The 14,315-nt window shown below is 32.6% G+C and overlaps 1 protein-coding gene across 3 annotated transcripts; it reads left to right on the top strand.

The window, feature by feature from the left end:
* Positions 1–4,351: 4,351 nt before the first annotated feature.
* LOC9304041 (floral homeotic protein AGAMOUS) lies at positions 4,352–9,155 on the top strand. 3 transcript variants are annotated; one of them, XM_021018879.1, is made up of 8 exons: positions 4,352–4,757; positions 7,782–7,863; positions 7,940–8,001; positions 8,092–8,191; positions 8,307–8,348; positions 8,427–8,471; positions 8,610–8,806; positions 8,906–9,155. In XM_021018879.1, exons 1-8 carry the CDS (start codon positions 4,486–4,488, stop codon positions 8,907–8,909), a joined length of 804 nt encoding a protein of 267 aa, XP_020874538.1. In that variant the 5' UTR covers positions 4,352–4,485; the 3' UTR covers positions 8,910–9,155. The 3 variants fall into 3 exon arrangements, with proteins under 3 accessions (XP_020874538.1, XP_020874540.1, XP_020874539.1); XM_021018880.1 differs by having other exon boundaries at positions 4,354–4,757; positions 8,430–8,471; XM_021018881.1 differs by lacking the exon at positions 8,906–9,155 and having other exon boundaries at positions 4,353–4,757; positions 8,430–8,471; positions 8,610–8,810.
* Positions 9,156–14,315: the final 5,160 nt, after the last annotated feature.

Here is a 14,315-nt window from a genome sequence, read left to right as displayed (position 1 = left end):
TTTTTACGACTTACTCAATACATGGACACTTAAAAGTGGAAGAACAATGTTTAGGTTATTGGAACTAATAAAAAAGGAGAGAAAACAAATCGGAAAGGATTGCCTACTGTTGCGGAAACTGGACGACCGAGGAAGAGAATTATGTTGGAAATTTAGAGAAAGGTCAGAGCTCGGAAAAATGAAGTGAGATGATGATCAAAAGCTGTTTTAATAAAACTTAGTTTGATATTCGTGCGAAAAATAATTCATTCATGCAAGCACAAAACTTGGCTCAATCTTGTCCAATAATTTGAGTGGCACAATCACAAGCAAGCCAAAACCAGTACTATATTCTCTAAAAAAAAATTAATTAGCTAGTTCGGTAACAACAAAACACGCAAAACTTTTTTGAAATAATTTCGAAACCCGACCAAACAATTTTTCAATTCCCACTAAATACAACATATATGATTATATCTAGGTTTAAATGCCAATTCCACATTTTTACGGGATTTATAAAATTACTAGGAATCTATTTTTTGACAGTTTTCGGAAATTTTCTGAATTTTCGAAAATCTCAAAATGGTCCATCGTGATATATCGATTTACTAACCACGTCATACTAATTTTGAGATGAAATGCTATATAACTTTAGTCCCGTCTTAATCTATAGAAGGGCCTTTGGTAAAACTTAAAAAGAAAAAAAAATGGACTCTTTTTCTTCACGAAATTGTTTTAACAATGGCTTTGGAACCATGGCAGATGCCTACGTTGCCATGGAGTAAAGACATGCCTGACTTTAGAACAGAGAGTATTGTTTTGTTCTAAGTTTTTTTTTTTCTTTCTATCAACTGCTTTTGTGTTATCTTTAATGTATACATTTTTTCTTTTTAATGACAAGGAAGAAAAATTAGGGAACAAAAGAATATGCATTAAATATTATTAGGTAGTTTTCATTTAATTTAAGTGATCCTTTCTCCAGCACAAAATGTATGCTTCGACGTCAAATTAATGTTTTGAATATTTATTGTTTTCTGTTGATATATAATTAAAATTTATAATCATTATTACGTGGGAGCTTATCTAGTAGACTAGTACACATTATGTTAGTACACATTATGTTTCATTGTGAATTTAGTAGTAAGTACATATGAGTAAGTTTTATTTTATTTCTTAAGATACACAAAACAAAACTCACAGTGTTTATTTATACACTGGTTTTTAAATTAAAAAACTGCATGTGGATGAATTAAATCTAAGTATATTGACTTCGAATTTGAAAAACATACGAGTAAATCTGTAAAATACGTTTAGTTGAGCAAAACACCACTGAACCCTATCAAAAGAGTGGTGACTACTATAAGGAGATTGATTTCTTTATGCCTCGGATTCAATCTCTCTTTAGAATGGAAAGACATTCTTTAAATCATAATAGATTAAAGGCTAGCTTCGTATATCAAGAGAGATTATTGAACAAATGTCTGAAACTCCCACTGTTTAACAAAAAATATATGGTTAATCATTTATTGGGTTATAAGTAATTCAGGGAGTAGATTTTTGTTAAAAATAAACTTTAAAGTAATCAAAATATGGTAGAAAGCAACCTTCGATTGTGGTCCATCATGTAAGATACGAGAAGATTTTATGGTTTTTAAAACCCACTTCGACCATGAAAGCTTGACCCAAAGCAATTGAGTTGTTTCTTTTATAAATGACCTAATCAATTTCCCTACATACAAGCATATATACATGTGACGTAAAGAAAATCTAATTAGGTAATAGTTTGTAAATTTGACTAGCTAGTGTTCAATTAAATAATAAAAATACATTATCAGAGAAGGTAAATCATAGTTATGTTGGACTAATTAATTTTTCTAATTGCAAAAAGAAAATAAAAAGTACAAAAGAAAAGAAAGCACATTGCAAGTGGGTGTATATAGTTATAGGCAAATAAATATGAATATGGATTGTATATACATATAGGTTTCTCTTATCTCTATCAAATTACCTTAAATGGGTTCATAAAGATGGAGATCAAAGACTACACATCACATGCTACTCTCCCTCTTCTTTTGGCATAACCTTACTCCATTTATACATTGTGCTCCTCAATTATTCAACATATTTTTCAAATAACTTATTAAACAAAAATGTAAAATATCTACACAATTTTTTTCTTCCACATACACGATCGATCATATCATTAACATTTTGGTATAAACCCAGAACTTTTTATTGAAGAGGGGCAACAAAAGTCAAAAAGAAAATGAAGAAAAGAGAGAGAGATTAAAGTAGTTGGAGCTGAGAAAAAAGTCTGGTTACCTTCTAATTGAGTCAGAAGCATTACACTTAAATAACTTTCCAAATTAAGCCCTACGTCTTGTCCAGCCCCTTAAAAGTACGCTTCATCTCCCTATTTCCCCTATAAACCCTAAAACCCTATTTATATTATTAATTTATCATTTTTTATATTTGTCAATATCACAACAAGTAAACATCAACAACTCCAAATCTCACTAACACATATAAATAGTATGCTAATTTTCTTCACTATCTGAGTAATTTTCTCCTTTTTTACGTCTTTGATTCTATATTTTCCACATATATAAGGAGATAAGTATATTGGTTCTCACTAATAATCAATTTAGCCAAATTTAGTTTATCCACAATTTTGTTTATTTCATCTGTTACCACCATCAGTTACTATATGAAAAAATTACACCTCATCATGTAATTATAAATTTTTTTTTTTTTTATCAAAAATTGAAATTTTATTATTTATTATTTTTATTATCCGGAATCAATTTTCTTATATTTATTCTGGCAAAATAAAATAAAAGATATACAATATTTACAACAACATTTGTTTATAAATAAATATATATAGCTTCCTTAATTAGTGAAACAAATTTTCCTGCAGAAGTCACTTAAATCTTTAAAACAATTCACAAAAGAAAAGGGAATAGAGCTGAAATTTTTCCTTTTTAAAAAGATCAAGATTTAGTAAAAACTAGAAACAAAGAAGAAGATCGATATTTGTTGTAACAAAAAAATGTACTGATCAGATTTACCCAAAGATTTTAGTGCCTCAAAAACTTTCACATGAAAAGCAAAGACAAGTAATGGTAAGTAGAGTCTGCATCTCATGAGTGATTGCCCAACTTGAACCCTCTTTTCATTTAGACCTTTGTGAAAGACCACACAAGAACTATCCACCAATAACTCGCTCTTTTTTTTTTTTTCCATTTCCAAAAAAATATATTTATTTCTACAGTTTCTCAATTTGGGGGTGTCCTTAATAAGTATTATATCTATGAAAAGTCTTGATGTATCGTGGGTGTTATTTATGGTAATTAACCCTCTATTTATTAATAATATTTTTCATGTGATTTCAAAAAAGCTGATATACTCATGCTTTGTGAACCTTTAGATTGCTCTATGTCAATCTTTTTTTTTTTCAACCTACCATATATGTCTAAATGTACTGAAAAAAAGAACAACAGTTTAATTAATTATACTTCCCTCATATAACTATCAACCAAGTACAAAGCTTTTGTCAATTATTCTCAAAATATATCAACTTTCACCCCACAATTATATAACATGTGTATGTTCCAAAACCAGTTTAAATAGAATTACTTTTTAGAAAATACATGTATATTATCCTATCTAATAAAGAAGAAACATATACTTATCTCATAGATTCCATTCATAAAACTATGCTTTAGTGAGTAAGAAAACCAGTAATCAACACAAATTGACAAGACACTATATGGATGTAAAAAGTGGGGGAAAATGATGATATATATTTTAGAGAAAATTAAAAAGAAAAAAAATTATTATTTCTTTATAAATGTATATACCCATCTCTTCACCAGCACAACCTTACCTTCCATTTTCTGCAACTTCTCCAAATCTCATACTTTCCAGAAAATCATTTTCCCAAGAAAAATAAAACTTTCCCCTTTGTTCTTCTCCCCCCAACAGGTCAGTCTAATATTTTGTTGTTCCCCAATCCCTTCAAACATTATCTTCTTCATAATATTACTTTGCTTCACTTCTTTTGGTCCTTAAACCAAATCTGTGTTCTTCTTTAGTTTCCTTTTTTCCCGTTTTGATTTGATTCTTTTTATGTTATTTAGAGAGAAACAAGATTTAAAAATTCTCTGATCTTCTCTAAGTACTCTTTAAAACTTTTTTTTTTCACTGTCTAGATTTAAATTATCTTCAGAATTCCTTTGTTCTTAAGTAGTTTAACTTGTTTTACCATCCTTTCTTTGCCTTCAAAAAATCAGCAACAGAATCCATGATTTAACTCTTGTTAGGAGAAAATGAATGTAAGATCAAAAAAGTTGTGTCGGCAAGAGATTAGAATTAGATCTTTATAGTTTACTTTAATCTAAACCATAATTCAAAAGAATAGAAAACATGAAGAATCTTGAGTCTTTTCAAGAAAATCTTGATTAATGTTTTTTTTTTTGTTTGGATTCTTGTAATTCTGGATTAATGAATTTTGCCCTAAACGTTTTTGGCTTTGGAGCAGCAATCACGGCGTACCAATCGGAGCTAGGAGGAGATTCCTCTCCCTTGAGGAAATCTGGGAGAGGAAAGATCGAAATCAAACGGATCGAGAACACAACGAATCGTCAAGTTACTTTTTGCAAACGTAGAAATGGTTTGCTCAAGAAAGCTTACGAGCTCTCTGTTCTTTGTGATGCTGAAGTCGCACTCATCGTCTTCTCTAGCCGTGGTCGTCTCTATGAGTACTCTAACAACAGGTTTCTTCTTCTTCTTTGTGCTCTGTTCTTACTTTATTAATCATTTAATTATTTTATAGTCCAATTTAGGGTTTTCTGTTTATGTTAAAGCATAAATCTTTACTAGGGTTTTCGATCTTCTAAGCTAGATTTGATTCTGTTCTTCTTGAATCCTCTTGTGGGTAGGATTATTTTTCACTTTTTTTCTTAATATTCCACACATATATATATAAACACACAAACACACTAACATTTGTGGGAATATTTGTTTGTAATATATGTTTATTGTAATTAATTACTTTGGAGGTTCTTATATATAAATTTGTACTAATTTTCTAGATCTAGCTAGTTTCTTACATGAGTATCTTATCTCTTAGACTGAAATGTTTTTTTAATAGAGAATTTGTTATATATGAAGTGAGGAAAATGGTACAAAGTTAAAAGGAGATCTGAGTGAGAGTTAGATAATAAATGAAAAAATTGAAATAAGAAACAATCAGGTGTTTTTTCTAATGTGGAGTTTTAGATTCAGTTTTGTAGAACTAAGATTCACTTTGTTGGGTTTTCTTTCTTCACTCATTTCTGTTATATATATAATAATAAAAAAATCTTATAACTTTCTATTTTCCTTACTAACAAGTACTTGAAGATTTAGATATATTTATAGATCTGGTGTTGTAATAGGTAAAATCTTGATTTTTATGACTATAAAAGTAAGTTTTGGGAAACAAATTGGTAGAGAGAGTAAAGGAAGGACTATGAGGTCATATCTTCTGTTTTGTGATCATCCATCCTCCATTGTTGTTAATGTCTGTGTCTCTCTTTTTCTTCTCTTCTTTCTCTTACTTTCCTTTCTTATCTCTAGCTCACTTTCTCTCTCATGAATTATCATATCATATATTTGATACAACACATGTGATGGTAAGTGATAGTGAATAAGGTAAAACTAGCTAGATTTCTGAATTTTCATGATAATTTAACTTATGAGTGATAGAAAATAATGGAACTACGTACATGTAGGACAATATGGTTATAAGTTTTTTTTTTTCTCTTGCGAATGTTAAATGTTAGGGTTATTTTTGTAGTTTTCGAAAAGTATATATATGAGCTAAGATTAGTTTAGAAGTGGTTATAGCCAAAAGAAAACACTGAATGTAGATTTTCAACTTCAACTATAAAAGATTTGAAATTCAAGATTTGAAATAGTCAATTAAACTAGGAGCTAATTAAGACAAATTAGCTTATGGGGTCTCTTTTTTGTTATTCCTTAAAATTACTCTTTTTAAAATTAAAAATAATTAAACTCATTTCGAATTACATTACTCAAACTAGTAACCTCTAATTCCACACGCAATTTCCAAATATTTATTATTAGAGAGTCCCACGTGATTACTTTCTTCTCCACCAAAACATAAAACATGTCAAAATTATATGGTGTTGAAATTAAAAGATCTGTTTTCTTAATCGTTTACAGTTGTCAACTCATGTCCTGAAATATATAATTCCTATGTCCAAAACAAGAAAAGCTAACAACGACTAATTCAAATCAGCCAATCAAAAAAAAAAAAAAATCAGCCAATCAATATTAGTCTTTATTTACCTAATATTTTTTTTATCCAGTGGGTACTTAAAAAGAAAATCAGAGTTTCGTTTCTTATTATTTTTTTGTTTTTCTTTTATAAGATTTTTGAATTTAGAGGTTGGAAGTGAGCGCAAGATTAGGTTTTGGTGTCTGTAAGATTTGTTGTCTTTGTTAAAGAATCTTTGATCACGTCATCACTCAGATATTATGTCTTTATTTTTCACTTGTATTTTTACTATTTATTATAAAGTTTTGTTAGTTTCAGTTCTTGACTTCTGACAAGAAGGTTTTATGTCATAATGAATTAATATGGAACCTATTTATAAATTCAAAAACTGTCATCATATTACTACTTTTGACCATTTAATATTAGATTTCTCACTTGGTCAATACCCAATGTTCATATTATGTGTGTACATATAGAGACAAAAATTATAAGGATACTAATAAGATTAATGATCACTGAATAAATAGATTTGGTATAGAAGTAGAGCATTGGAATTGCTTCAACATCTTTGGTGTAGATAGATTTATGCAATTTCTCTTTCTTTTGAAGTATCTTTTTTTTTTTTTTTCTAGAGAGAGAATAATGTTAGGGATTTTTCACATGTTCTCTCTCATTATGGGCACAGAGAGGAAAGTGAGATTTTTGGTACGGATCCAATAGATTAAGAGTTTGGTCTGCCTTCTACGATCCAAAAAATCGACGGTCATGATCTCTCCATCCATGGTTGAGAGTTCAGACAGCAAAGTCTATAATATGTCATCCTAGACTCGTAGTACGTATATGTATACATGTATGTATGCGTATAAACTCAGAAAAAAAGAATAAATGGTTTAGAATAGTAATTTTAATTATATTCCAAATAAGGAAAGTATGGAACGTTGTGATGTTACTCGGACAAGTCATTTAGTTCCATCCATCACGTTTAAATTAATCCAATGGTTACAATATTAATACCATCAAATGTCTAGTGGATTTACCCAATGTGTTAATGGGTTGTTGACACATGTCACATGTCCGAAACCCTAGACATGTTCAGACCAATCATGTCACTCTAATTTTGCCAGCATGGCAGTTGCAGCCAATCACCAGCTCGATAGATTTAAGGTTTCAGAGGAATTTTAATTATTTAGGGTTCTTATTGTTTCATAAAATGATTCTTTATTTGTTACAACTTTAAGGAAATATTTTATTAACAGTTTAATTGTTTGCTTATATATTTACTTTTGTTTTTTTCTTCACATCATGTGTCACATTAAGTTGCATTTGTTCTGACTCAAAAGAACCGATGTTTGCTTTTAAGGTTTCGTATTAGAATCACTTAACTGTTCAAGTGGTCGATTTGACCCTTATCATTATAATTTTTTTTTTTTTCAAAACGTAGATTTAAGTGTAAAATTATGTTTTATTGGTAATTAATACGTCTAATTAACCTCTTAATTTAAAAAAATCATTGCAGTGTAAAAGGGACAATTGAGAGGTACAAGAAGGCAATCTCAGATAATTCTAACACCGGATCGGTGGCAGAAATTAATGCACAGGTAACTTAATATTACACGATTGAATATATGAAAATAATATGACAACATTGTTCATACTTTTACTCTTTTTTTGAAGTATTATCAACAAGAATCGGCCAAATTGCGTCAACAAATTATCAGCATACAAAATTCCAACAGGTTTATATTTTGAACTGACTTGCAATATATTATTAATTAGTTTTTATGAACTGTATTTGATATATTAATATATTTTGATAAATTAATTAGGCAATTGATGGGTGAGACGATAGGGTCAATGTCTCCCAAAGAGCTCAGGAATTTGGAAGGCAGATTAGAGAGAAGTATTACCCGAATCCGATCCAAGAAGGTAATTATACTAATTTTATAAATGGCTCAATATCAAATTATGTCCTATGAAACTATATATATATATGCATTATTGCTAAATTTATAAATTATTTTTTCATTTGTTAATTTTGCAGAATGAGCTCATATTTTCTGAAATCGACTACATGCAGAAAAGAGTAAGAAATAAATCTAACTTAATTTCTATTCTTAATGTTTTCATAATAATTTTGCTCATTTGTATTGAAACCTTTAAGCAGGAAGTTGATTTGCATAACGATAACCAGCTTCTTCGTGCAAAGGTAAAGTATACATTATAAATCTATTTCGATAATTTTCTCCATCGGTTTGTTTCAATAAATATAACATAAAAAGGTAAATTATACATTTAAATGACGAAAGTAAATGATAAATGTGACATATTTGTGTAATGCATTTAGATAGCTGAAAATGAGAGGAACAATCCGAGTATAAGTCTGATGCCAGGAGGATCTAACTACGAGCAGATTATGCCACCGCCTCAAACGCAATCTCAACCGTTTGATTCACGGAATTATTTCCAAGTCGCGGCATTGCAACCTAACAACCACCATTACTCATCCGCGGGTCGCCAAGACCAAACTGCTCTTCAGTTAGTGTAAGGAACCAAAATCTTGCTCCGATCAATCATTCTAGTCTTATATATTGGTCCATTTTATAAATTTTTTTGAATTTGGTATTTTATGTTATTTTGTAGGTAATATTGGCGGAAGGAAATGGGGGAGTGAATAAAAAACCAGAATTGGGTTGAGCAAGCAATATAAAGCTAATGCATGTTATATATTTATCCCATGAATGTTGTATCAGTGATTTCTATACTTATTTAAATTGCTTATGTTGATGTGAAATTAATATCTTAAAGACATGTCATTAATGTCCTTAATTTGCTTAAAAACATCTATGTGTATAAGTTTATTATTAGTTCAGTTGCTGTATTTAATTATCAATTCCTGCTCTATTAATGGTTTTTATTACGATGAAGAAGAAGAGAAAAGTTTGCAGATATTTGTAAATGATTTTTTCATTATTGATTAATGATTACAGTACAAGTGTATTTATAGTATACAACTATACAGCTATACAATCGGTTAAGTTAAACCAACTAAGTAAACCTACTCAACCAATATACATAATCTGATATGCCCCCTCAAGATGAGCATTCAAAGATGTTAAGAATGTTCATCTTGGATTTCAGATGCTCGAATTGATGGGGAAACAACGGTTTAGTCAAAATATCAGCTACTTGATCATCAGTTCTCACATGAAGTAGCTTAAGCTGGCCATTATCCAATCTTTCTCTCACTGTATGACAATCTATCTCAATATGTTTAGTCCTTTCATGAAAGACTGGATTTGTGGCAATGTATATGGCTGCAGTATTGTCTGAAAATAGAATAGGCACCGTTGGAGAAGTCTTCAAAGATGTAAGAAGAGTGTGTAACCAAACTATCTCACACGTTGCCAAAGCTAAAGCTCTGTACTCAGCTTCTCCAGAGGACCTGGATACTGTATGTTGTTTCTTTGACCGCCAAGATATCAAAGAATCCCCCACAAACATTGAAAAACCAGTAGTAGAACGGCGACTATCAGAACAGGAAGCCTAGTCTGAGTCTGCAAACCCTTTTAATGTAAGATCAGGGGAAGCAGAGTAAAACAAACCTTGACCTACTGTTCCTTTGATATATTGCAAAACTCTGTAAGCTCCAGCAAGATGAGTAGTTCGTGGAGCAGAAGAGAATCGACACAGCTTATTTACTACAAAAGTGATATCTGGCCTTGTTATTGTCAGATACATCAACTTGCCAACAATTATGCGATATTTCTCTTTATCTTCTAGCAAATCACCATCATCTTTCATCATTTTCACATTAGGAATCATTGGTACTGAAACCGGCTTACAACCAAGCATACCAGTATACTGCAACAACTCTAAAGCATACTTTCTCTGGCATAAAGAAATCCCTGCAGTCGTTCTAGCAACCTCAAGCCCCAAAAAATACTTCAAATCACCAAGATCTCTCAATTTAAATCCCAGTGTCAAGTCATTAGTCAATTGTGTTGCAGCAGCCTCACTTGTGCTTGCAATCACAATATCATCAACATATACCAAGACAATAACAAATTCACCTTCATACTCTTTGAGAAACAAAGTATGATCTCCATGTGTTTTCTGAAAACCCAAACTGAGTAAGGAAGCAAAAAATTTCTTGAACCACTGTCTGGAAGCCTGTTTAAGACCATAAATGGATCTTTTCAGTCTACAAACATCATTAGATGGTAGTTGAATCCCTTTTCTTGCTGCATATCCTTCAGGTAATTTCATGAATATCTCTTCTTCCAATTCTCCATTCAAAAACGCATTAGACACATCCAACTGCTTTAAAAACCATTTTTTGGAAGCTGAAACTTTCAACAACAACTTAATTGTGGTCATCTTAGCAACAGGAGAAAATGTGTCAGTATAATCCAAACCTTCTTTCTGTGTATAACCTTTAGTAACCAGTCTAGCTTTATACCTTTCAAGACTACCATCAGCCAAAAATTTCAATGTGAATACCCATTTACAACCTACTGCTTTCTTCCCTGGTGGTAATGTTGTAATCTCCCAAGTGTTAGTAGACTCCATAGCACCAATCTCAGCATCGACTGCCTCACACCATTCCTTGGTGTCCTGTGCCTCAGCATAAGTGGTGGGAATAGGAATTTTTGTGATATTATTGATATAACACATATGAGATGGAGAAATTTTAGAATAAGAAAGAGTAGATGAAATAGGATATTTAAGATTAGACTGTATAAGTTGCAGTCATAATCATTCAGATGAGCAGGTGGTTTCCTTACTCTCTGAGAAGAAATTTGTGGTGCTAGATCAGTAATTTGTGATGGAAGAGAAGAGAGAGAATGATGATTATCACTTGAGGACACAGGAACCAGTGGTGTAAACAACTCCAAAGGACTCTGTGAATGTGGATTCTTAGCCAAGGGAAACACTTCTTCATGAAAAATCACATTCCTGGAGATAAACACTGTATTGCTCTCTAAATCCATTAACTTGTAGCCTTTATAACCAGCAGGATACCCGAGAAACAGACAAGCTCTTGATCTTGGTTGAAACTTATGTCTCTGTTTCGGAGAAGTAGAACTGTAACACAAACATCCAAAAGTATGAAGCTGCTCATAATGAGGAACAGTACCAGTGAGGATCTCATATGGAGTCTTATTATAAAGCAACTGTGATGGCGTCCTATTGATAAGGAAAACAGCCGTCAGAACACAGTCACCCCATAGAGAAAGTGGTACCTGAGATTGAAACATGAGAGCTCTAGACATATTCAGAATGTGTTGATGCTTTCTTTCTACTACTGAATTCTGCTCTGGAGTTTCTGGACATGAATGGAATGAAGCAATACCTTTCTGTTGATATAAACTTGCAAATCTCAACTCTGGTGCATTATCAGATCTTACAGCCTTAACCTTTACTTTGTATTGATTCTCCACTTGTTCAATAAAACCAGGAAAAACTGTAAGCACCTCAGACTTATTCCTAAGTAGAAAAATCCATGTTGCTCTTGAATGATCATCTACCATTGTCAGAAGTATTTAAAACCATCCACTGTTTCAACTGAGAAAGGACCCCAAATGTCAATGTGTAACATATCAAATATCTCATTACAAACTTTATTCTGAGAGGGAAAAGACAACTTTCTCTGTTTTGCTAAATGACAAACATGACAATAATCTGATCCTTTATTCTTGTGTCTAGTAGTTCCCAGTGAATCTGAAATGGCATCCAATCTTTGCAAAGAAGCATGACCAAGTCTTCTATGCCACATACCAATGTCCACAACCGCATTCACTGAGATAGGTTCTTCAATATCCAACACATAGAGATTCGCAACTCTTCTACCTTGACCAAGCATCCGGGCCTTGATATGATCCTGAATTTCACAAGTATGTTTATCAAAAATCACTCGAGAACCAACATCATCAGTAAGAGAACTGATACTGATGAGGTTTAATCTAAACTCCGGAATAAACAACACATTTTGGAGAAGAATGTGACTGTTAAGTCTCAAAGTACCAACACCACTGATCTTCACAGTGGGACCAGCTGGTAAATTCACTGAACTCATTACAGAAATATCCAAAGTTGAAAACAAACTTCTATCATGAGAAACATGGTGTGTAGCTCCAGAGTCTATCACCCATGTCTTTGAATCAAGAGTATGATGAGCAACAGTCAATATTCCAATAAAAGAATATGTAGAGGGTGAAAAAGAAATACCAAGATTTTCTGACTGAGAAGAACTAGCAACTGCAGAGTTACTAGGAGAAGCCTGTAGTTGAGAACTGAACATTGCAATGAATTGCTGAATTTGATCTTTATTCATGTTGCTCACCATGTTCTCCAGACTAGATTGAGTATCAGTAGACTCTGTAGTTGTCAAAGCAACATTAGCAGCCAGAGGTTTTGGTTTCTGAAATTATCACCAACCTTTCCTTTAGGTGTGAAACCTGGAGGAAAACCATGCTTCTTGTAGCACCTTTCAGCAATATGTCCCACCCTATTACAGAATGAACAAATTGGTCTTCCCTTATTAGGACCACTTTGAACATAACAGATAGTAAGATCCATGCTATTAGAAATAACAGTCTCAGACACTTGGAAAACAGTAGGTGGAGCAACAACATTAGAAAATCCTTGTTGACTATTGTCTTGATCCAAAATGTTATACACCTCTGCCAAGCTAGGGAGAACTTTCTTAGCTATGATCTGTCTACGAACAATCGCATAAGACTCATTCAAACCAGCCAAGAACTTGACAATCTTAGCTCTCTCTGCCTTCTGTTGCAGACGAGTAGCTTTACCACATGTACACGGCTCATCCAATGCCTCTGTACTATCCAATTGATCCCATAATGTCTTGAGACGAGTGTAGTACTCAGACAGAGACAATGTACCTTGACGCAAATCCTGAATCTCTTGAGTAAGATTATATGTGCGTGGAAGATTAGTCAGATTGAAACGACTGTGAAGATCACGCCATATATCCGAAGCATCATTCATACGAAGAATACTTCGATAAATCTGAGGAGAAACAGAATTAAGCATCCAGGATTTGACCATGCTATTACATCTGGACCACAGACGAAAATTCAAATCCGTTTCTAAAAGACGAGTGAGAGTTCCATCTATGAATCCAGTTTTGTTCTTAGCATCTAGAGAGATAAGCAAGCAACACTCCAATCACCATAGTTCGTTTCATCTAAGCGATGAGAGATGATATTTAAACCTGGATGATCGGCACTATGCATGAAGAAAGGAGATTGAGTCGGATCTGGAGATTCCGATGTTGTTTGAGCTCGCGAAGCTCTAGAAACATTAGATCTAGTAACTGGAGGAGAATTCGGAGGTGAATCAACAACGCCGGTGGATCGCGACGGCTTCCGAGTAGCAGAACTTGTACCAGACTTCGAGCGAGTGGATTTTCGTTGAGCACGAGCTACAGTCACCATTGGATCTAGAGATTAGACAACGGAGAAGAAGAATCTGAGCTCGGAACGAAGAAATCAAGTCGAAATCAATGGAGTTTTGAGCTTTGATGGCTCTGATACCATATTACGATGAAAAAGAAGAGAAAAGTTTGTTACAGATATTTGTAAATGATTTTCTCATTATTGATTAATGATTACAGTACAAGTGTATTGATAGTATACAACTATACAGCTATACAATCGGTTAAGTTAAACCAACTAAGTAAACCTACTCAACCAATATACATAATCTGATAGTTTTCTAATAGAAAAATCTCAATTATATTTTAGCCTTACGTTTATAATCAGTGACATTAAGGTTTCTCATCATCTAGAAGCTTCATCCTCCTCCACCACCTCCCCAAGTGGTTTAGTTACCAAATGTTGATAACATTCGTAAATTTTGTAGCTGCCTTTCAGGAATAGATTCACCAACCCTGACATCTCATGGGGTCTCAATATCTCGCGTCTCGCGGGTCTTTCTTGCTTGGTGAAAACATACATGCAAGAGTATTGATCCATATCTTCTTTAAATGACATACGACGTACAGCTCTTTCTAGCTTCATTCGTT

The sequence above is a fragment of the Arabidopsis lyrata genome (genome assembly GCF_000004255.2).
Source record: "Arabidopsis lyrata subsp. lyrata unplaced genomic scaffold ARALYscaffold_7, whole genome shotgun sequence".
Classification (NCBI taxonomy): domain Eukaryota; kingdom Viridiplantae; phylum Streptophyta; class Magnoliopsida; order Brassicales; family Brassicaceae; genus Arabidopsis; species Arabidopsis lyrata.
The sequence above is the reverse complement of the archived record's forward strand: the minus strand, read 5'-3'. Positions and strand labels throughout refer to the sequence as shown.